The 25,322-nt window shown below is 37.6% G+C and overlaps 2 protein-coding genes across 2 annotated transcripts in view; both read right to left on the bottom strand.

Annotated features, from left to right (window-relative positions):
- LOC107550150 (V-set and transmembrane domain containing 2 like) overlaps positions 1-5,775 on the bottom strand; it is a 56,331-nt gene extending 50,556 nt beyond the window's left edge. The window contains exon 1 of the mRNA XM_016231379.1: positions 5,508-5,775. Coding sequence (XP_016086865.1) covers positions 5,508-5,625 — 118 coding nt within the window. The 5' untranslated portion in view covers positions 5,626-5,775. The remainder of the gene's footprint in view (positions 1-5,507) is intronic.
- A 3,596-nt stretch (positions 5,776-9,371) lies between these two features.
- LOC107550137 (beta-catenin-like protein 1) overlaps positions 9,372-25,322 on the bottom strand; it is a 47,067-nt gene continuing 31,116 nt past the window's right edge. The window contains exons 11-13 of the mRNA XM_016231365.1: positions 19,521-19,658; positions 19,370-19,442; positions 9,372-10,263 (exon numbers count right to left, since the gene is read on the bottom strand). Coding sequence (XP_016086851.1) covers positions 10,175-10,263; positions 19,370-19,442; positions 19,521-19,658 — 300 coding nt within the window. The 3' untranslated portion in view covers positions 9,372-10,174. The remainder of the gene's footprint in view (positions 10,264-19,369; positions 19,443-19,520; positions 19,659-25,322) is intronic.

Below are 25,322 nucleotides of genomic sequence, written 5' to 3' on the forward strand. Positions count from 1 at the left end.
TATATATATAAACAAAATATTAAGACATTATTGCCAATTAAGAACCCCCACATACATTGTGTAATAAAAAAAATAAAATTATGTAATTTAAATCTTCAAAGTATGTTTGCATAGGCACACTGTTGTGGTATTTGCTGTACTGAATTAATGTTGATTTGTAATTTAAAAATAATTAAAAAAGAATCAATGTGCCCAGACGGCACTGTTTTCAAAAATATTGATCATAAAAATAAGCTTAATATATAAGGTTTAATATTTTTGGCTAAATAAATATTAGGCGTGCTCCGATTGATCGGCTACCGATCACTATCGGCAGATAATTGTTTTGGGATGATTGATCGGCGGTCTCTAAAAAGGCCGATCTCAAAAAAACTATCTCAAGCTGATGATGCTGCCGTGAGAGGTTTGGCACGACATGCAGCGGCACCGTCTCAGTCTCTGTCCGGCGCGGGTGAAATAATTATAAGCCTACCTCACCTTCATATTTATTCATTAAATAACTTATAAAGTAATTTGAAAACCTTGTGTGAGACGTAATTTCACAAACAGCGCGAGTGAATCACCGTGCTCTCTTTCTCTCTCAAAATACGCAAATGGCTTCAAAATCACCACATCGCGTCTGTCTATAAGCGAGCTGCACAGTTGACACAGGAATTGTCACTTGCACAATCGAGGCAGTGCCACATCGTCACTAAAGTTTATAAACTGCATTTCTTTTTAATTCTTGCCAGTGTTTAACCATCCAGCGCTCGCACGCTCTCCTGGAGACCATGCGCTCATGCACACTCGCAGCACACACACATATCGCCAGGTTCACATCACTCCGTTTGCAGTGCGAATGTGGTGCGTATTTTTTCCACGCTCATGTTAACAGATTAATAAAGCGTTCACTGCACACGGTTGCGGTCCAGCAGTGCGTTCAGGAGCGGTGCGTCTGCAGCAGTGCAGAGATCGTTTCTGCACAGAGTCTATTGCTGCGCTGCAAGCGCTGATTTAATGTAACAGCACATTTTTGCAGTAAATATTAAGATGGATTGACACGAAAATGAGGTAATTACACCATAAATGCATATTTTTAAAGTCTACTGTGTTTCACAGTCAACACGTATGGCTTTTTGGCTAGATTTAAAGGAAAAGAGCACTTTTAGATAATCAAGGCAATAATAGATGGCACTCGTGGAGGAAGGAAAACAAGTTCTTCATGAACTGCAGGATTGCATTTAATAAAGATTTGAATGCAAAAGGAAAGGCAGTAGAGCTGACTATTTCTGTCAATAGTAAGTTTGTTATAATGCAAGAAAACTAGTTTAAATGTTTTGCCACTTGCTTGAGCAACTTATATATAAATCTAGAAGTAAATGCAAAAGTAAAAAGCATTGAATAATGTGTTGCTTATATTTATTGTTTTTAAACATGTCTGTAAATGATTGTATTACTGTACTGTGTAAAAAAAAAAGAACTGCATTGCTGAAAAAGCATTTTCAGTGACAATGTTTGGATTTGAAATCAAAATAATGGATAAATGTTGTGTTAGTGATTGGAGTATCACTATAAACAGTTATAAATTATAAAAAGATCGTATTGGTGATCAGTATCGGCAGATACTGCTTTTCTGTGATCGCCGATCGGCCTCAAAAATCGGAGCACCCCTAATAAATATATTATTTTCAAATAATTATTCTGCCTTTGGCGTGAAATATGGCTCAGACATTTGATACTCAGCTTCATATTTCAGTTAGCTTAAATGTTTCTACAAACAGATTAGCAGCTTTCAATTAAGTGACAGTATTGCAAAAAAATCTAAGCATCTATGAAAAAAGCATCTCTAATGGTCCCACAGCTTTTAATGAAATTATGTTCTCAATCCTCACTGTTCCTGGATCTTCAGTAGCATCTCGTGATCAACTGTTTCCCCCGAACACATACTGAGAGGAAAAACACAACTCTCCGTGGAGAATTAGAGGAGAGATGAACACGACCGGTCACTGTGAGACCACTGAACACACAAAGACAAAATACTGTTCCCTGATCAGACCGAGTGCTGAAGAAGTGACAGTCCAGAGAGATTCCACACCTTAGCACAAGCCTAAACCTACAGCATCTACCTGTAGTCTGAAAAAACACCAAATAAACAAACATTCTGAAGAACTGAGGTTTTTAAGATTCAGCACAATCAACCTTTTTGAATGATCAAAGCTTAAAGTCTAAAAAAACAACGTAAATAAATAAATAAAATAAAAAGGTTTCTGTTGAAAAGTAAATAAAATGAAAAATATTTTTAAAATGTAAAGAAAGAGAGACAGAAAGAAAATAAATTGTTTTTGAGAATCTTAAGATTCACCAATCAGTGTCTAAAAGTCTGAAGAACCACAAAAATAAAAATACATAATATTAAATACAAATTAAAATATATATATTTTAAATTTCAAGTAAATAAATAAATATAAACAAACAAACAAATAAATTTTTTTTTAAAAAAATAATAAAAAAATAAATGCCTTTTCTGTTGAAGAAGAACTGATTTATCTTTCAGTCAACCTCTTTGAAAGTTCAATGTTTAAAGTCAACATGAAAATGTACATTCCAAACCAGGCCGGTCAATGAGGACTTTGTTAATAGAATAGGATTTTCTACGTATTCAAGACAGCACAGTGACGATTCTAGCAGACAAACACAGTCAAAGACAACAGAATGTTTAGAACAGCTAGTGTGTGAATTAAAACTCTACTGCCGTAGAAAATGAGATTCCTCTTTACGCCATTGCTATTCATCTGAAGTGTGCTGCCGTGAACGGTCCAGCGGGTCTGCGCTCTTTGTTTCATTACTATGAGGTCAGAGGAAAACAGAGCTTTTAAGTTGTTGTTGACATTAATTAAGCCTCGTTACCGCAGGCCACGGTATTCCCAGTGGCAGGAAAATGAACGCAAAGGTCTTGATGAATACAAGCTGTCCAGCAGTTTGGTTTTAAACATTTCACACAAAAAAATTAACAATAACACAATTAAGAAACGCTCTGCTTGGCCTAATTAGGTGAATCTCACCAAAATATGGCCAGTCATAAGGAAAGACAAAGCAATTATATACCGTTTTTTTGCATTATAACATTATTTTCAAGCCTTCGTCCAAGACCATTGGACTCAGTGGGCCTAAATTCATATTTGATCAATAAAACTTGGGCAAATCAACAAATAAAGATCCTCCTAATCTTTCCATAACCTCTCAAAGCTATTTAAAGTGCCCCTATTATGCCATTTCGAATATTACCTTTCATGCAGTGTCATGTATCTGTATGTGAACACAAACTATCGGCAAAGTTGTGAAGCCAACAGTGCACGATAAATAAAGTTATTGTCTATCAAAAAAAAGAGTCGGCTCGCAATTGCCTAAACGAGTCGTCAGGAATTCGAATCTTATTCTGTTACGGCTCTACGTCACGAAATAACACATTTGCATAATGTCTGCCCACTTTCTATGTCGCCAACTTGTCCGCCCACAAAGTTAAATTTCCGTGTGGTTAAAATCCATCTCGAGAAGACACTGTATCCTACGCTGTGAGAGTAAATTTGATTTATAACGTCTTATAATTACCACAAACTTGTTAACACTTGACACTTACCACTGAGAAACGTCCTGCTCCAGTCGTGCTTGCGAATCAGTCTCTTATTGATCAGCCAGTTCAACCGTTTCTTCATCAGACTCTGGCTCGAATTGGTAAGGTACAATCGATACCATCTTTTCTATGCATTGACAAGTCTCCAGGGCTATCATTCCGTCATGGCAATGGGCGTTTCGTTTCCGACACGCGCTGTACGCGGTAGACCAATCAAGAGCCAAGCTCTCTACGGCTCTGGACCAATCACGAATGACTGCGCCATCTGACCAATCACAGCAGTGAGGGCTCACGGAAAGGAGGGGTTTAGAGAGACTGATTCACACGAGTCTTTTACAAATCATTTAGAAATGAGGTCAAATTAAATCTTTTTTTGAGAAAACGAACATGTTTTTTGACCTTGCGTGCATGTAAACCTGTTTTAGGACTCATAAAACAATATTAGCAACCTTAAAAATGGCATAATAGGGGCACTTTAAAGGAAACAGTCTTAGTTTAAATCCATTGCAGTCTGATCTTGCCAAAAGTCCACTAGAAATCCATCCCAAGATCATACAAGCATCCAGGCCTGCATGTCAAATAATCCAGAACATTCAGATGACTTCCCCGATCCTACTGTATTGGCCCTCTCTTAATATTCCTCATGAATATCGGCTCTGATCAAATTCAGCCCTTTAATTTCATGGTGAGCGACCCACAATCCGGCGTGTGAACTCTTCCATCAGCATGATGCATGCCTGGGTTCATCAGCACTGATTTATTCATTGCATTAGTCATCTTTTGTTCGCACAATTACCAAAACTTCTTAAATGAATACAGAACAAGCATATTTTACACAATCCTTTCCATTCCCGGAGCATCTGCATGCAGTTTGAAGAATATGTTCAATATCCAGGCACCACAATTATGGCTAATTACAGTATGACTAGAATCTTGAAATGCGTGTAATGATTTGTCCTTGCTCTTTCTGCGATGAAAACAACAAATAGGCAATTTAGGGAATTATAAACCCAGAACCTCAAGCATCTTTGGCTAAAAAGGAGGGAGGTTAAGTATATAACTGTAAAAGCAATGCAAAGCACTGCCAAAGCATATGGTATAACCCATAAAAGCCAAGACTGAAATACCAATATTAAGGTATTTTTAATCATTTGGTATGGTTTTGGCATCTGATACTATCTAGGTAACAAAAGTCATGAAACAGACCAAATTTCAACCATGTTTTTTTTTTTTTTGAAGGACCATTGAAAACCAGTATATTTCATATCAAAGTACACTTTGTCCAAATTAAAAATGAACTCTTTAAGCATTTTCATTTCTATGTTTTTGGACATTATCAATACAGTATTTCCAAGTTAATCATTAAAATGCCTTAAAAAGAACATCGCTGACCCACAGTACTTTTTCATAAGGTTCAAAAGCCACAGAATGATATTTCCGGACACTACGATGAAGATTACACCATGGTATTCTTTGACAAAAACCATTCAGTACCATGGGATAAATCGGCATTTAACACCATCAGTGATTCATAAGTCAGCCAGATGACTTTTTATGAGGTTAAAAAAGCCACAGAATGGTAACATCACGTTTTAAACCATGGTAATGCTGTGCTTTGGGTACTACAATATAGCAAGGTATTGTCTTTAGTATGTTAAAGGACATTAGTGTATGAATCAAACAAACAATACCAAGGTATAGGCTACCACCTGATACCAATGATGGCAATACCATGGTAATTCTTTGTAGTGGTACCTTAAAGTACCATGATATCACCATCAAATACCATGGTAGCACCTGTCAATAACCCCAGTGCAGTTGTATTGGTGATGAACAGCTCTGCGCATCTCCTTCATTGTGCCTTTCGGCTTCAAATGACAGAACCCACACATCTTACCGTTGTTGGATATGTGGTTCTCCACGTCGTCGCTTCCAGCTTGTCTGAGACTGGCACTAAGTTGGATGTAGAGTCCCATACAATGTAAACTCCTCAGAATCACTCCAAACGCGCCCATCACTGCTCCCTGCAAAACACTCTCTCACATCAGGTGAAAATACACGGCTTTAAGAGATAGATCCAGGTGTGCTGAGTGTTTGCTGGTGGTTTTTGTCCCTGATGACAGCGGCAGGAGCGGCTGAGAGGAGGCTGTGTGTGTTTGCAGTCGCGCACTGATGCGATTTGAGTCTCCGCGAAGAGAAACTCCCCGGATCTAACCGATGCGGCGGAGGGAGCAGCGCGGTGAGGAGTAAGCGCGGCGGCTGTCATTGGGGAATTTCAATTAGGCGGAGTAATATTATGAAGAGATTTTTTTTATAGCGAACCTTCGCGCTTAACGGTCAAATCTCAACGGTCGTCGTGGGTTGAGGTAAAATTTCATTTTAAAACCTTTCTGAGGTAAATTTAACTTATGACTTTGAATTATATTTAAGTAATCAACAAGTATGATTGATATTGTTGACAGCAGATGATTTTTGATTGCGCACAACTGGTGCTTACTGAATACTGCCTATTTTATAAAGATATTGTGTGAAACAATATCCAATATGGAATGATAAATGTCTTATACATTAGTTTACGAAAGTGTTTTCACATTACCTCATTATATTTAGTGGTAGGCTGATTTAAGTGTAGATATTGGGACAAAATCTGTGCCTAAGGGGCTAATTAATATAAAAGATTCCGTTTAAAGAGATAATTCAACAAAAAAAATACAGTTTTGTTATTTACTAACGTAATCCTGCATGACTATTTATTCTAAGAAAAAGAAAAAGACATTTTGAAAAACGTCAATTTTTTTTCTGCAGATGAAAGAAATACATAGAGATTTGAATTGGCCTAAGGATGAGTAAATTATTGTAGTTTGAACTACGCTTTGAAAGACCATTCAAGGGTTCATTTAAATTCTGCAATTGTGAATCTGCATCTACAATCATTCCACTAATTATGCTGCACATTAAAGTCAACAAGTAGAGTTATCACATCGATTAAATGATTAATTGAAAAAAATATATATTTCCAATAATGTAAAGGCTGTTTAAACTCATAAGTACTTAATACAGATGTAATACTTACAGTATATTTAGTTGTAGCTACTACACTTTTACTCAAGTAAAAATGCACAATGATAATGTTTTGGGGGGGTTTCATTTTCTTTTTGAGAGAAAAAAAATTTACTCATGACATTAAACCCAGAGTCGCAGTAGAATGTGGCTAAAAAGGGCACTGGTTTTCATGCCTTTCACAATGCACGACATTATCTTAATAATATATAACATAAGTATATTTAACATACCCTGGATATTTTTATGATGGTAGTATAACAAAACCAAACATTGCTTTGAAGTGCCTTAAAAGTACAACTTTAAAACAATTGTATAGCCTATGAATACGGTAATCAGTATACAGTGCCATAAATTATAATTAAAACACACTGCTACCTCCACAGAGCTTTTTGTAACAATTAAAATAAGTTTGCATGTTTTTTTATAGATAAATGCTCAGGGAATGCTACTATAACTTCTCAGTGACCGACAGAATGAATAACCTCGTTTCAGCCTTTCCCTGTGACCTGCACAATACTGGGATTATAAAGTGGGTATAAAAGAATATTCCCGCCACAGGTTCGTATCAATTTAGCCGATGCGAGAAGGTGGAAATCAGCACTCACAGAGCTCAACTCAATCACTCGGAAAAAGACAATTATTCCGAGCTCTCTGGGCTGTGAAATTGCTGTTGAATCACTGTTAGCGCGCCACTGTCATAATCACTGATAAGAGATGCGTGCTGGGATACCTGCCCTTCCCGTCAATTGAAAATGCAAATAACTATCCTGAGTTTTATACGGGTGATTTCAGAGGGAGGGTGGAAGCAGATGTTGCTCTGCGTGAGCCGCTGTGGCCTCCGCCACGACATGGCAAACCGGAGACGAGAGTGATTGGCATTCGCTACCGATAAGCATCGCTACGGTAATGAGCGTGTCCTTGAAGCACGCCAGGTGCTCGCCCCGTTCCGTAGTTACCGCTCATTTGCATTTCAAGTCTGACGCGTTGGCAGAGAGGCATCAATAATGTTCTAGGCACACGCAGTTCATCATAATGTGCAATTCAACAGATGGGTAACTGTCGCACATCACCTCCTCCAATTGTCGGCATTCCTCTACAGTATTTATGCCTCCCTCTCTCTGCAAACCATCTCCCTGGTAACAACAAGAACTAGCGGCAATCACTGACCTCCAGAGACGCAGCGAAATACAGAGATCTAACAATAAAGCCGTGCTACGCCAACAGAAGCACGGAAAGGACAGCCAGAGAATATTTAATATGCCAGGAGCATCAGCCGGGAGCGGGAAAGTGGAGCTCCTCTGAGGACAAGGCCGATGGATAAACAAAAGAGAACGTGCGGTGAAAGAGTCGGGGAGATAATGACTCTTGTGCACTTGTCCCGAGGCTAAAGGACAGGAAGTTATCGCTCTACGACAACGGGGCTCTGGGCCTCTCTAGGTGCATACGAGCATTTCGGAACTGGTCTACGGTGGACGATGACCACGGGCCTTGAGCTGTCGATGTCTGATAAAGTGCAAGCTGTAATGAGACTGCGGTACTTAATTAGCTGAAAAAGCACGGCTCCGCATTTCTCTACTCGTCAAATGAAGACGATTCATCAAGGCCCAGAGCCACACAGAGATGTTTTTGTTAATACAATAATAATTTCCCTACATAATGTCTGTTTTAAAGTGCTGGCCCTCCAGTGAGCATAAATCCAGCCTAATGGCCCCCCGTTCGCCCTGCCGAAGAACTCCGCTGGATTGATTCAATTTGGCTCTAGAGCTTTAACAATCATTCTCAACCTTCAGCTAAAGACTCTGTCCGTACCAAAGGAGAGCTTAGTAAGCAAACTGTCTCTATACAGCAGAACGTTCCCTGGCTGCAGCGATACATAGGCTAAGCCCACGGGAAAAGGGGAAGCAGCGATTGTAAATTAACAAGGGGATGTAAGAGAGGTTAGAGAATGAGAGAGAGTTGTGCCATTTTCGCGCTAGCTCAGCAGGCCCGCTATTAGCAAGGGATTGGGATTCTTTGGCTCATCGCCAATGGACAAACATCTAATTAATGGCCATTAGAAACACAGTAGCAGTATTCTCTAAAAGAAAGAGAAAGATCAAAGCTAGAGTACAAAACTAGCACTCAACAATTGCAAACAAAATGTCTGTATATACATACAGTATATAAATATATAGTTACATATTTTCCAACCAGGGTTCCTCAATGAAAATCTGGAAATATTGGTAAATCTAAAACCGTTTTTTTCCAAACCAGAAAAAATCATCATGGAAATCGGAGCCAACTAATACTTTGTTTTAAAATATTGCTTTTGTAGACAACAAATGTCGCAAATCATTTTGAATTCATTCATTAGCAAATTGGTCATAATTGAAACTTGAAGGGATAGAAATTCATTTTTCATCATTTACTCACCCTCAAGTCATTCCAAGTTGTTTTCTTTCTTCTGCTGAACTTGAAAAGATATTTGAAGAATGTGGGTGTACATTCCTATACTATGGAAGTCAATGGGGACCAATATGTGTTTGATTACAAACACTCTTTAAAATAACTTCTTCAGCACAACAAACAAACTCATACAAGTTTGGAACAACTTGAGGGTGAGTTATGGGTGAACTATCCGTTTTTAAAAGCTTTGTCTAGTAATCACAAACAAGGTCAAGAAAAAATTATGTAATTTTATTGGTCAAATGAGGGAACCCTGACTTTACCTTCAGATGTTTGGCTTAGCTTATTAAGAAGCCAAATATTTTACTGCCAGAACTCCATGTGTTGACATTTCCCACTGAAACTAAAATATGAGAAACAAAATCAGAGAATGGCAAACGTATAGCGCTTCCAGTGACACAACAATAGCGTCCAATATTTGACACATATTCCAGGGAGAAGCGGCTAGACAAAAAAATATGCCAAAAATGCAACAAAGTAAAATCCACCAGCCATTAGCAGGTTTAGAAAGTACATTTTGGACCCAGGATCCATATAAAGGAACCTGAATGATGAGATGACAAACACAAGGCTGAAAAGATAAAAAAAGCCACAATCAGCTGTCTGCAGGAACGCTGGAGAGGAGAAAAGAGACAAACGCAACATTTTCCTAAATTATGTTTCAGCACAAGAGTTGTTTCCTGTATAAATTGGTCTAACGAGACATTAAGTCTTGTGGAAAGTGATCTACGAAATCTAATGAAGGAAACGGCATGAAGTAAAGAAAAGCACAAACTTTAATTATAAGAAAATTTAAGTTGTTTTGACAAAATATTTGGCCTAAAAAACAATAACAGCAATAAACATGAACAAAATATGTTGGAAATCAACAGATACAATATCCAAATCCGATCTGTTGGGATCCAATCAGCCACGCAAATGTTTCAACATCAGATTTGTCTGGTCCAGTCAGGACAGGAGGAGGAGTGTTCAAAAATCCAGGTAGCATCACCGAATCATCAACCGTAACAGAGAAAAATTGCTGAGGAAAACCCACGCCGAGCTCCAACTGGATTTTTAGAAATTCTCAAGCAGTTCCAAAATCCTCTTCTGCTCACTTTCCTTAAACTCCTCGCTCTTGCCATCGCCAATATTTTCTGCGTATTCTGAAAAACGAGAGGGAAAAACAAAACAAGACGTTTAGTAATTTGGATGAATTTCATGTACGCCACCGAGCCCTGCCAAGAAACCCTTCCTAATGCCGTTTCAAAGGAGAGGCAGCATACGTTAATCCGAAAAAAATCAAAGGGAGAATTTGTATCCCTGAAAGTATTAAAAACATTTGTCACACATCCCTTGACTGCCCACCAGAGTTTATTTTCAGATCTCCTTCTTCATATATGGAGGAATGGATGAAAAAAGCTAGGAGTTCAGGGTTTGTGGTAGCGGGATTTAAGAAGTACCATCCTTAAATGAGCAAATAGCTTGAAGATCCAGGGCCGTTTGATGTGTGCCTTTGAGAGCGTGTCCCTCAGTCAGATCAATTCTGCCGCTTTGATTGAGATCCGGCTATTTCGGGACACTCCAGTTTCTCGTAACCTGCAGCGAGCTGGCACAGTGCCCGAGAACTCAAAGGGCTACAGACACTACGATAAAAGCAACATATGCTTAGAATGAGACTCTTATGACCGCTCTGGACCAATGTGATCAGACCGCTGTAAGGACACTTACAAGACTCCTCGACTTTACACAGAATGAGCTTGAGATCTTATTGATTTACCTGGAAATCTTCTCCTCCACTAAAGCTCTGAAATGGCATTAGCATCTGCATTACAACTCCAGGAAAAGCATGTGGACAGGCTTGACGTCATTGACGGCAAACAACATTGGTTCTTGGCATGTGTTGTGACCATTTGAATATGCCGGATGGAGAATTAGATTTGAGAGCTGCAGTGGAGAACAAGATCATCCTAGATCTCATTTCAGTTTCTCACACAAAAAGGAAAAGAGCGGCATAAAAATTTTTTTTTTCTATCTAATGCAAAATATAGTTTTGCAGTAGGGTTATTTTCATTAACTAAAACTGTATTACTTTAGATTAGAGAACAGATATTCACTATTAACTAAGATTTTTCTCTGAATAAACATCTAATTTGCTGCTTATTAATAGTTAGTAAGGTAGTTGTTAAGTTTATGTATGGTGTAGGATTAAGGGGTCTAAAATATGGTCATGCAGAATAAGGCATTAATATGTGCTTTATCGGTACTAATAAACCGCCAATATGATAGTAATATGCATGCTAATAAGCAACTAGTTAATAGTGAGAATTGGTCCTTAAAATAAAGTGTTGTGTTACCACTAAAACTAAAAGTATTTTTTAAAAATTGTTAACTAAAACAAAGCTGATCAACTTAAACTAAAATTACATACTGGAAATAATAAAAACTAAAACTGAAATAAAAAAATATATAGTAATATTAAACAAAGAAAAGAATAAAAATGACAAAAGCAAATAACATTACTAAAAATTAAACTAAAATCTAAAACTGAAAATGCACAAATAAAAGCTAATTTAATATATTAATAAAATAAAAAATATATATTAACAAACTTATAGTTTAGAAACAATACTAAAATAACACTAGTTTGCAACTAAATGAGGTTAAATAAAACAAAAAATTGTCATTTGTAGGTGAACAATTCCTTTAAAGATTATTTATTAAGGCGGTTTCACATTAATATTTGCTTTTATGCGTTTGGCAGATGCTTTTATTAAAAGTAATAACTGAAGGTATAGTATACATGTTCCTGCATTCCCTAGGGATTGAACCCATTGACTTTGTGTTGTTGGCGACATACTCTACAATTTGAGCTATAGAAAAACCTGCACTCTAAAAAACCCATCTTTGGGTCAAATATGGACTAACCCAATTTTGGGGATAAAAACCTAATTGAAAAATGTAACCCAACAGCTGGGTTTGTTCATTTTTGACCCAGTTTGGTTGAAACAACCCAGCATTTTCTTAAAGTGTGTCTTTAAAATAACGAGCATTGACAAAGTGTTTACAAGAAGACCAGGAATGTGCATTAAAAAGTGCATAGGGTCCGTTTTGATTTCATGCAGACTTTAACAGTGCTTTTTGGAAGTGTACACAGCAAGCGGCAAGCGTGTAAAGGTAGACATGCTCTCAGATTATTTTCTAAGCCCTGCTCAAGCCTTGGGACAGAGGATCAAACCCAATGAAAAATAAATAAATAAATCAATAAGATGGGTTTTTTTAAGAAGGAAAAAAAGCCAAGTGGCACATTGAAACACAAGCCCGAGGGCTGGAGAAAGCGGCTGAAATAACACAGAGGGAGGATTGGGGGAGTCTGCATGCTGAATGATTTGAGGGGGATTATCCATTATGAGCTCCGAGATGCTGGAAACTTCAGCCCACTGGCAGAGGCGCTTCCCACTGACACCAGTACACACAGCTCAAGGTCACGCATGTAAGAGAATGACACACTCTGTATGACTCAAATGTGGCCTTGGAGTTCGTTGAGGCTTCTGTAGGCGTTTTCATTTCCGAATTTCTGCAGTAAAACTCAGTCGCCACCGAACACAGCAAATGAAACCTGTTTTCACCAGTGATTTCTTGCTTAGCAGCTATTCTCTAACTAGGTAACAGGCATTAGGTTAAACTACAGAAAATTACCAATAAACCCTGACAACGACGTTATGAATGTTGCTTCTCTGGCTCAAATCTAACACCAAAAAGTGTTTTAAAAATAATGCAAAAAATGGTTTTAGCTAATATTCATGCAACAAAATAATGCAGTGCTTTTACTAATGAGATAATTTGTTCATTTAATCAAAAATGCAGAATGCACAACAGTTGGTTTCTGTAAGTAAATTCCAATTATTCTCTCCATTGAGAAATTTTAGCCTTCTAATAGTTAATCTTATTTAACAGACACATTCCAGATAGATAGAACAATAAAACTACAGAAGGATAATGAAGACAGAACAATAGATAGATCAAGTGGATGAGGTAGATGAAACAATATATTGATAAAACAATATAAATAGATAGATAGATAGATAGATAGATAGATAGATAGATAGATAGATAGATAGATAGATAGAAAAAATGAGAGGAGTGATGGATAGAGAACGACAGATAGAATGGCAGACAGATTGACAGAACAAGAGACAAACAGATGTTAACGACGGATAAATAGAACAACAGAGACAGACATACAGATAGAACCACAAAGACAGAATGCCAGACAGATAGATATAACTTAAGGTAAATAGAACGACAGACGCATGTGAAGATAGAATGACAGACAGAACAACAGACAGAGAGACAGAGAGACAGAATAACAGACAGATAGAGAGACAAAATGACAGAAGATAGAGACAGGATGACAGAGAATTAGAGACAGATATAGTGATAGAATGACACACAAACAGATAAAGAGACAGAATGACAGACAAATAAAGAGACAGCATCACAGAGAGAGAGATAGAATGACAAACAGATAGAGAGACAGAATAACAGACGGATAGAGAGACAGAATGAGACCGGATGACAGAGAGAATTAGAGACAGATATAGATAGAATGAGACACAGACAGATAGAAAGAAATGACAGACCAATAAAGAGACAGAATCACAGAGAGATAGAATAACAGACAGATAGAGACAGAATAACAGACAGATAAGAGAAACAGAATGACAGACAGATAGAGACAGAACGACAGACAAAGAGACAGAATCACAGAGAGAGAGAGAGATAGAATGACAGACAGATAGAGAGACAGAATAACAGACAGATAGAGACAGGATGACGGAGAGAATTAGAGACAGATATAGAGATAGAATGACACACAGACAGATAGAAAGACAGACAGACAAATAATGAGACAGAACCACAGAGAGAGAGAGATAGAATGACAGACAGATAGAGAGACAGAATAAAAGACAGAGACAGAATGACAGAGAGAATTAGACAGATATAGATAGAATGACACACAGACAGAGAGACAGAACGACAGACAATTAAAGAGACAGAATCACAGAGAGAGAGCTAGAATGACAGACAGATAGACAGAATGACAGACAAATAAAGAGACAGAATCACAGAGAGAGAGAGAGAGAATTACAGACAGATAGTGAGACAGAATGACAGACCAAAAGAGAGAAAGAATGACAGACCGAACAACAGAGAGAAAGAATGACAGACAGAACAACAGAGAGAAAGAATGACAGACAGACAGAGACAGAATGACAGACAGATAGAGAGACAGACAGACAGTGAGACAATGACAGACAAATAGAGACAAAATGACAGACAGATAGAATGCAGACAGGTAGATAAAATGACAGACAGACAGATAGAGAGACAGAATGACAGACAGGTGGACGGACAGATACACAGACAGACAGAACGGTACACAGATAGACAGAACGACAGACAGACAGACTGAGAGTTTAATGAACACTTTTTAGGCGTCCGTCCAACACTTTAGGGAACGACTCAAAACAATTCAGTGTTTTCCTACGGTGCACTGAAACATTTCCATCAGCCAAACAAGTAAACAATCCGTGATGACAGTTAAACCGCAGAGCAAACGCAACCTGTCTAATTCCTCATGTAACATTTGTTTGAATTTTTCCCAGTGATTACATTTAATACCACGCAAGCACATTTGCAGGAGCGTGTGAGCTGCCCGTCTGACACAGCCGCAGCTGCTACAGAGGCCAGGTGAAAATTTCAATTTCTCACCCGGCAGCAGCGGCCCAGCGGGGGCACAGATCCGACCCACACCAGCTGCTGGGAGAACGCTTTCACACTCCTCCAGCAGCTGAGAGCGATCCCGACCCGCAGCTCACATTAGACTCGTCACATGTCCTCCACACGCCGCAGGACCAGCCAATCTTTGACCACACGTGTGAGGGACGCCATAAAAGGTGCCAAATCACAACAAAGGATTTCAGAAGGTTTCAGATTTCAATCAGGGACGCTGAAGAAAATCAAAAGCATCAAAATATTATGTGCAGTAGTAAAGATGGAAAACTACATAGTACTTTTCAAAAGTGGCATAGATTGATGATACTAATCAGACTATTTAAAAAAAAGCTATATACGAGATCGTGAATTTTGTGATGATTAAATTAACTGCAATTAACAATTTAATTGTGTTTTCTTCATTTTACTTAAAGCGTAAAATGCATGTTTTTAAAAACTTGGAATCTTATATAATAGTTCAAAATTTAATAAAATAGACCCATACGATTTACTATAATGCTGTGAAAATGAATAACATTTATGTAATTATTTATAATATAATAAATATAATCATGAATTGTGTGCTGACAATTAATTATCATCCAGATAATTGCGAATAACGATTTAATTTTGTTTTGATCATGTTACTTACATTGTAAGCCTAATATGTTATATTTAACTTGGAATTGTATGTAATATACTAATAAAAATAATAATAAAATAGCCCTGCATGATTTACTTTAATGCTAGGAAAATTATTCATATTATAATTCATTTAAATTACATAATATACTTTATGTATAATATTATTTAATAAATACAACACAATTACAATATTGTGCTTAAATTTCCCTTATTTGGATGGCAAAATGTGATTTCAAAATTTCATCTTCACAATTATCTTAAATAGTTGGGATGGATCAAATAACCACAATCAGACGATTAATCAACTGCTTATCACCAAAATTTTACGCATTTCCAATTTCAATATTTTTGGATTTAAATGCTGCGTGTAAATAGAATTCGAGAATCTGTGGTGAACGACAGTCTAAAGGGGCTAAAAATAAGTTAAAAGGCTCTCATGTAGCACTTGTATCACAGACACCATTAGCTCACATTAACAGCACCTTCTAAAGAGCGATGCTTACGTCTTTGAACACCCTCGGCCACCTCTTAAAATGAGCAGCGAGAGCGCTGTCTGAACCATTACAGCCCGCCGTTTTAATCTCTGTCACCAGCTACAGCAGAGTTCAGGTGGGAACATCCTCCCTCTGATGAATCATTAATGATGAGGAAGTGCAGAATTTAACAAGAGCAGAAAGAAAGGGGATGTGCTTTCCATTAAGTGATTTAGGAAAGAAAGCAGTCTTAAACAAGACAACAATCAATCAGACATTATTAACTATAAATGGTTTATCAATTTTGTGTATGTGTATATATACAGTATCTCACAGAAGTGAGTACACCCCTCACCCCCTTTTTGTAAATATTTTATTATATCTTTTCATGTGACAACACTGAAGAAATGACACTTTGCTACAATGTAAAGTAGTGAGTGTACAGCTTGTATAACAGTGTAAATTTGCTGTCCCCTCAAAATAACTCAACACACAGCCATTAATGTCTAAACCGCTGGCCACAAAAGTGAGTACACCCCTAAGTGAAAATGTCCAAATTGGGCCCAAAGTGTCAATATTTTGTGAGGGGTGTACTCACTTCTGTGAGATACTGTATTTTTATATTTATTTATATTTGTAAATAATATTAAATTTTTATATTTAACAATTTTTGCTACTGGGATTTCATGCTAGCTGCAATTATATAAAAAATAATAATGGCTGAATAAAAATGCGATGTGGTACTTAATTTTATATAGCCATCAAAATCATTACAAATCTATTGTCAATATTTGATCAAACAGATATGGGACACAACAGCTGGAAACTCGCTCCAGACAGCACATTGTTCACTAAACTTTTATAAAAATAAAATCAAGAGAGTTGGGTTCTTCCCAAGAGAAATACTGGGTGAAGTATGAAAGAGTAGCTGTAAAAAAATAAAAAAAGGGAAAGTCAGCGCAAAAAAGAGAGAAAAATAGGAAGCTGTCGAGACTTAATCAGGGTTCTCTGGGCTGAAGAGTGGGTGAAGCCGAACACCTCATATCGCTCAAGAGAGAGAAAGGCTGGAGGGGCAGGAGGAAATAAAGAGAGAAATACACTGCCAGCAAGCAGCACTGCAGCGCACAGCAAACCTTTAGCTTTAGCAACAGGGAATCTGCTTCAGCGCTGCGACTCATGCGCTGATAGCCTGCGGACATATGTTCATGAACGGCTCAACACCATCCACCTGATACCTGATGAGATGCTGCTGTATACGCGTTTAGCCTGAGACTGAACTAGTGAGAAAACCGCTGGTGAACTTCTCAACATCTAAACAAACTCAGATTAAAGTGCTAAAGGTTTGCAAGTCCTGATAGACCAATATAACGCTCAGAGTGAGAAATCAGCCATTTAGAGATTAACGGCATTATACAAAGTGGCTGATTGAACAGGATTTCAGAATTCACATTTCATTTTTGACCGACTTTTAGGTAAATAAGCTTGTGTAAAACTAGGTTATTACAGTTAACGTTTTATTTATTTATTGGTGGGGGTTTTTTGTGCATTGAAGCATATTTTCATGACAATTACCCCACAGTATCTCATAAATTTCTGGCATATGTACATTGACTGACAGTCACCACTGATAAGCTACCACTAAATATTGTAGAAACTTAATTTGCTGTAAAGTTGCTTTGCAATGATTTGTATCGTGAAAAGCGCTATACAAATAAACTTGAATTGAAAAAAAAACTTGAATTAATGTTATGGAAAAATACATTAACATTTTTACTACTACTGTGCACAAAAACAATGGCATATTATTCAAATAAAATAAAAATTATAGATTGTTGTGCCGCCTTCAATTTATGCAAAAACACATTATATTTAAGTAAAATATAATAATCATGCAAAATATAACACTCATTAAATTTATGCAAAAATACATCATACTTAAAAATATAATATTCAGAAATGTTGCAATGTTTTACTGCAATAGTACAGTAATCATAATTTATCGAGAATAACCAATGAGAAAGGGGGAAAAAAATACAATAAATAAATATAATCATTCTATTAGATCTGCAAAAAAGCAATACTTTGGTGAAAGATTTAAAAGATGTTAAAATGCATCTTGTTACTACAGAGTGTCTTCTTAAGCTTTATTATGGTTCAATTTATCTGTGCCTTTCATATTGTAATATAGTTTGGGCGAGTACTTTTCCCACTACTCTTCAAAAAATGTTATCCTTCAGAAACATTTTGTTAGGATTGCAACCTGATCAGACGCATATACGTCATCTGCTTCTTTATTTCAGAAACTTCAAGTCCTTACTATTTATGATATTTAAAGGGGTGGTTCACTGTTTTTTTTTCTAGGCTTGATTGTGTTTATGGGGTGCAGTCTAACATGTTAATAATGCGTTTTTTAAAAAACAAAGCATTTTTCACATAATTTACCTTTATTCCACACCGCTCTGTCCCTTCTCTGAGAAACACACTGATCATTTCCTGCTTTTATGAAGCCCCTCCCTCAGAAATAGGTGATGTGCTCTGATTGGTTAGCTAGCCCAGTGTGTTGTGATTGGCTAAACCATCTCTAGCACGTGTCTAAGCGTCCCGCCCCTCACCTCAGCGGCATGTGCTCCGGTTGTATTGTAAACAACTGTGTCGTTAATATCGCTTATCAGTTTGAGCCCGATTGAGAAGCAGAGGATATTAGTGAAGAGGATCGTGCAGAACCTGTGCAAGCACGGCTTTTAAATGGTAGGCCTATATTTTTTATTTGTTGTTGTCTCATACTTTTAGATACGCTGTTATTTGTAAATGCTACTGCTCATGTTAGCTTTTAATATAGTTTTATCCTGATTAAAGCTTTACTACAGTACGGCAACTGCACGCGCGTCCATGTTTAACGCTTCTCATAGCTATGTGAAAATAAGTGTATAATATTTTAGTACTGCCTTGTAATTGTGCCTTCTCGTTTTTTTGTTCTTGATGCATTTTACGTTTGTTTTTGGAGTACATTATTTTGGGGTTTTTGATTTGTGTTGAAATTAATTTGATGCAGTCATTTACATATTTGTTATTGTAATGTAGCTCTCTCCTTAATTTCATAAGTTGTATCTGTTTTCTTTATTGTTTAGGTGGAAGCTTCTAATAAACCCTTTTGGCTTTTCTGCCTCTCCCTGCACAGTATATGGATTGTACTAAAACTAAAACTAAAGCTGATGTATTGCGGTAATGAAAATTTGGGTGGAATATGTATTTAATTGCCATGAAAATAATGTCACAGTGCACAAAAATCCTAATGGTCATAAAATAGCCTTCATTTTACGAATACAAAGTATATTTTGTCTTTATATGTTGACACTAGCTTTTGAAATCATCTTACCTCTCATTATATGACGAACTATTTTGACGGATCCTCCCCTGAGATTGAGGATCTGATGGACTCTCTGCTGTAACTGGAAGAGAAAACACATTTCAGCATGCAGAATTAATAACATTCAGCTTTAATAACACATGAAACGATCATAACATACCTGAGGAACACCAGCGTTACAGATCTCCACCATGATGTAACAGACGAGCTGAAGAACGAAGAGTCCGGCGTCCAACCGCCGCAGATAAAACTCATCGTCCATCGCGTCGTCGATAATCTCACCACGACGAACCATATCCTGAAACGTACAAATGGCCATTAGACACTTTATAATAAACTAGATGAGTAACGTTTAGGTTGGCTTGAGAAAGCCTAGCCTGAAAGTTTGAAGCAGTTATAAAAGCTTGAAGTTTGAAAGTTTAGATAGATTAGACAGATGTTGCTAGCATGATTTAAAATGTTGCAACCATGTTTTAACCTTATGATAGCATGGTGTTAAAATGATTAGTATGTTTCTAAGATGATTAACACGTTGCTAGCATGTTTCTAGCACAATTACCATGTTGTTAGCATGATTAGCATGTTGTCTGCATTTTTTTGAAGATGATTAACATGTTGCAAGCATGTTTCTAGCATGATCAGCATATTTTAGCATGATTTGCATGTTGTTAGCATGATTAACACGTCGTTAGAATTTTTCTATCATTACCATGTTGCTAACATGTTTCTAACACAATTACAGTGCTGTTAGCATGATTAGTATGTTAACATGTTACTATGATTAGCATGTTGTCTGCATTTTTTTGAAGATGATTAACATGTTGCAAGCATGTTTCTATCATTACCATGTTGCTAGCTTGTTTTAACATGATTAACATGTTGCTAGCATGTTTCTAACACAATTACAGTGCTGTTAGCATGATTAGTATGTTAGCATGTTTCTATCATGATTAGCATGTTGCTAATGTGTTTCTAACATGATTAACATTTTGCTAGCATGTTTCTAACTTGACTTAACATGTTTTAACATGTTACTAGCATGTTTTAGCACATTGCTAACATGTTTTATCATGCTGCTAACATAATATTGCACGTTGTTACCATGAATTAGCATGTTGTCCTAGAACAGTCATTAAGATTTGCTGGTGACATCTTAAACACTCTATGGCCTCGTTTCACAGACAGGATTTATACTAAACCAGGATTAGGCTATAGTTCAATTAGGACATGCCTTAGAAGAAACATTACTGGTGTGCATTTTGAGACAAAATAAAGGCACTGATATATTTTAAAATCAGTCAGAGCAAGTTTCTTTCAGTTGAAACAGCTCAGATTTAGATTTTAGTCTGGGATTAGGCTTAAGCCTTTTCTGTGAAACCAGGGGTATAAGTCATATTGTACAAAAGTTTTGACCCCCTCAATGAAAGTCTATGGGACTTTTCGTAGTTTGCTCATCTGTTTAACAAAAAGTGTAAGTCTGATCAGTTAAAGATATAGCAATCCGCGACCAACCAGTCTGAAGGTCTGACCAGAGTTTAGGGGTTGTAGCTTGAAAGCTCTAGGAGGAGATACAGTCCAAATTTAGTCACAGAAGAAGAAGCAGCAGCTTAAATAGCAGATCAGTTGGTTGCTTTCTCAAGCCAACCTAATAAATGCATATTGATTAGCAAGAAAATCCCATGCAGTGATTGATGCGCAGTGCCATGCATGTTAAAAAGGCTCTGGATGGTATCTCAGTTCACTTCAGAAAGGTGATTTTTTTTCACACATCTCAGCTTTTCAGCACCTGCAGCCGAATCTAAAGGGACAAAGACGTTTGGCATTTGTTGAGTGCCATAATTGCGGCAATTGACACTGGCCTCTCCAGGGGATTTCAATCTTTTCGAGCATAAAACGCTGGCAAGCACACATGTGTGTGAGTGTGCACGAGCAGAAAGGCTTGTGAACACAAAGGGAACGTCACAGGAACAGCAGGCTGGCGAGAGCCGGCCGCCACGGGCTGCTGAAGACACACAGAACGCAGCTCTGATCGCGGCGAGAGGCTTAAAGAACCGCGCTTAGATTGTGCCAAAACCATTCAGCCATTCTCCAAAAAATCAGGACAGGTCAAAGCACATTCAATGCAACTCAGGACAGCACGTGATTTTGTCCTTTAAAAATGGTTTGCATTGGGAAAAGTGGGATTTTGAGCAGGACGTGCAGGATGAAGGTCAAGTTCACCTTGCAGAGCATCTCAATAGCGGCCGTTCCTTTTCAAATCAATTTGTGTTTATTGCTGCAAGCATTCATTCCTGTAGCTCAAAAAGTAGAGCATGCAGCTAGTAACAATATGGTAATGGGTTGGATTCCCAGGGATGCATGAGCTTATGAAATATAAAGAAATTAAGGTTTTTGAAGAAAACATTTCAAGTTTTTTTCTCCAAATAATGGACTTCAATGGTGGCCAACGGGCTGAAGGTCCAAATCACAGTTTCAGTGCAGCTTTAAAGGGCTCCACACGATCCCAGCCAAGGAAGGGTCTTATCTAGTGAAATTTTTTTTTAATTGATATCCTTTTTAACCACAAATGCACGTCTTGCACTAGCTCCGCGATGCGCGTCTGCAAATTCACGCATTACGTAATCACATTGGAAAGGTCTATCTATAAAAGTATATCAATTTTTATTTTAAGAAAATGAGCAATAGTTTCGTTAGATAAGACCCTTATTCCTCGGCTGGGATCGTGTAGAGCTCTATGAAGCTGCACTGAAAATGCAATTTGGACCTTCAACCCGCTGATCCCCACTGAAGTCCATATTATGGAGAAAAATCCTGGAATGTTTTCCTCAAAAACCTTCATTTCTTTGCGACTGAAGACAGAAAGACATGAACATCTTGGATGACACTGGGTGAGTAAATGATCAGGACATTTTTATTCTGGAAGTGAACTAATCCTTTAACAAAGTAAATATTTTTCATGCTGATTTAAGGAGTTTTATTTCCTACTTGAGGCTGATTTAAAGAGTGTGCAAAAAATATGTTTATCATCATCACGCTGTCAGAACAGGGTGTTTCGATCTTTCGCAGGCATTATTCGAGTCTCGTTACAGAGGTACAGCCTTCGGCAAGTCAATTACACAAGTGCAAATAACAAGCGGCTTCACCTCCGAGAAACAGAGCGATTTTTAGTCACTTCCTGTTGGAGAACTGCAGGCTGGCACAGGTGTTAATATGACAGGCAGAACAAAGCAGCACCGGGACCTGTGATTGAGTCTCATGGGACATGCAGAGACTAAATTAATCAGAGCACACCCTGCCAGCACTTCCTCCGCGGATCCTTTCGAGATTTCCCAAAGAGCCGTGCGTGTGTGCGTGCATGTGGGGCGCTGCGGCAAAACGAGAAGAGCAGAAGACGAGCAGAACGAGCGTGGAGGGGGTTTATGGGGGTCTGTGTTTAGGAAATGCAATTCGGAGAGAATTTGTAGCTGTCATTAGGCAGTAAAAGGAGGCGAGACGGGTTCACATGAGTGCGGCGCTGACAGCACTCCGAGGCGTTTTTAAACAAGGGCTCTGCTATGGGTGATATACTTTTATAGCGCTCAGAGAAAGCCGCGAACGCTGTTCAATCTGGAGGGAGTGCTGGTGCGCTCAGTCGACGGGCACGAAACAAGAGCAGACATTTCCACAGTCATATTCCTGTCACTGCTTCTGAGAGACAATTTATAGGCCTCTGAAGAAGACGCAGAGCAGAAAGTCAGATAAGGTGGATGGGACACACACACACACACACACACACACACACACACACACAGAGACGACGGTTTTAAACCGACACACCTGCACAGAGACCTGAAACCAGAGCTGAGTGGCATATTGAACATTCACAAAATGCTCAGTGGCTTTTAAAATTTAAGCAACAAGCAAATTTGTGTGATGATGCAAACACATTTTTAAAGTATAAAAAAGATGATAATACTTAAAACAAATAAATAATTGTATATGGTTGCCAGGTAGGGAAGATTAAGTAAACCACTTGGCTTGTGGAGGCTTGTTACTAATGCAATATAATGCAAATGCCTAATTAAACAAACATTTTCAGGATAAATAACCGGCAGGTAAATATCACAGAGAATTATGCTATAATTGAGAGAAGCAGAAATCGTGAACATGATTAAAGTACGATTTATCAGGCTGATTTGCATCGGGCCTGATCAACCTCGTGATATAATCTTAGATTATTACTGCATTTTAATGATCTTGTTTAGGGTAGAAAAAAATCAAGATACACTACCGGTCAAAAAAAAAAAAAGTTTTTTTGAACTTTTTATTCATCTGTGAATCCTGAAAAAAAAAATGCATCACGGTGTCCACAAAAAAACAGAAATAAAAATGTTTCTTGAGCAGCAAATCAGCATATTAGAATGATTTCTGAAGATCATGTGACACTGAAAACTGGAGCAATGATGCTGAAAATACAGCTTCGATCAGAGAAATAAATTACATTTTTCAATATATTCACATAGAAAACATTTACTTTAAATTGTAATGATATTTCAAAATTTTACTGTATTTTCATCAAATAAATGCAGTCTTGGTGAGCAGAAGAGACTTTTCAAAAACATTGTACCAACCTCAAACTTTTGAAAAGCATTTTATATCCAATATGCAGAGGTGTAAAGAGTACCTAAAAACCATACTTCAGTAAAAGTACAGATACCTTACAGTGAAAATTACTCCACTACACGTTACAAGTCACCAATTCCAAAACAATTTGAGTAAAAGCCTTAGAGTATATGATTTTAACAGTACTTAAGTATTTTACTTATACTAAATATAGGCTCAAAGATGCACTAGTCAAAGAGACATGCCAGTGATAAATGGTTACGTTGTGGAGAAGATGCGGAGAACAGGCAGAGACAAGGATCTATGTGCTGGTATTTCATGGAAAAACTAGAACAAACAATAAGGCAAAAACCAAAGGGAAGAATGAGAGTATAGTTCCTAGCCATATCAGCCTAGAAAACTTTTCATTTTCCGTCGGTCTTAGTACACGATGTAACTACAGAAGAGTCAAGTTTTAAATAGGAAAAATATCAAAACTCTTTGGTCATTTTTGAGCGAGATACTAACGGTCTAATCAGATTCAATGATCTATGCTAAGCTAAAAGTGCTACCGCCAGACCCGGAGATCGGCTGAATGGATTCGAAAATGGTAAAACTCAACTGTTTAACTCTAGGGGAGTTGGAAAAGGAGCCTATTTTCAAAAATAGTGGAGTATTCCTTTAACAAGATAAGACACACCTGGGGAGACTAATCAAGGGGAACCAATGAACAAACGGACTACAAACTGACTACAAGCCCCACGGGAGACAAGAAGTAACAAAAGTCCAGGGCAAGGCACAGAGAGCATGAAACAAAAACAAGAAAGAGTTGATTGTGAGGAGAGCAATCACGTTTATTTTCTAAAACCAAAATAAAACTGAACACCTCATAATAACAAAACAAACAAACCATATCTTTCAAAAAGGTCTCTTCAGTATAATGGATAACTAAAATAATGTTAAGTAAAATTAAAAAAGACGAAGCCTTCTTGCACTGGATGTGCTGGTTTGGGCCTCATTGCCGGCTGCAGTCATGTCCTCATCTCATATATAAAACACCTCTGATTCACAAATACTTGCTAAGGAACTCGCATTCACATAAAGTAGCCTTGTTGACAAGTTTGGGTGAGTAAGGGCAAAACGCAGTACTTGCAGTGACCTGTAGCAGACAGTATCACGTCTTTTGTAGCAGAAATAAACTGCCAGCTAGGTCCATGCAAAATGTAATTTGTAACTGCAACACTCATTTCAAATGTAGTGGAGTAAAGAGTACAGATACTCATTCAGAAATGTAGTGGAGTAAAGAGTAAAAGTTGCTAATATCTTTGATACTCAGTACGACTACAAAGTACCCGAAAAGATACTCAAGTACAGTAACTAA

Source organism: Sinocyclocheilus grahami, unplaced genomic scaffold (assembly GCF_001515645.1).
Source record: "Sinocyclocheilus grahami isolate Dianchi unplaced genomic scaffold, SAMN03320097.WGS_v1.1 scaffold389.1, whole genome shotgun sequence".
In the NCBI taxonomy this organism is placed as follows: Eukaryota; Metazoa; Chordata; class Actinopteri; order Cypriniformes; family Cyprinidae; genus Sinocyclocheilus; species Sinocyclocheilus grahami.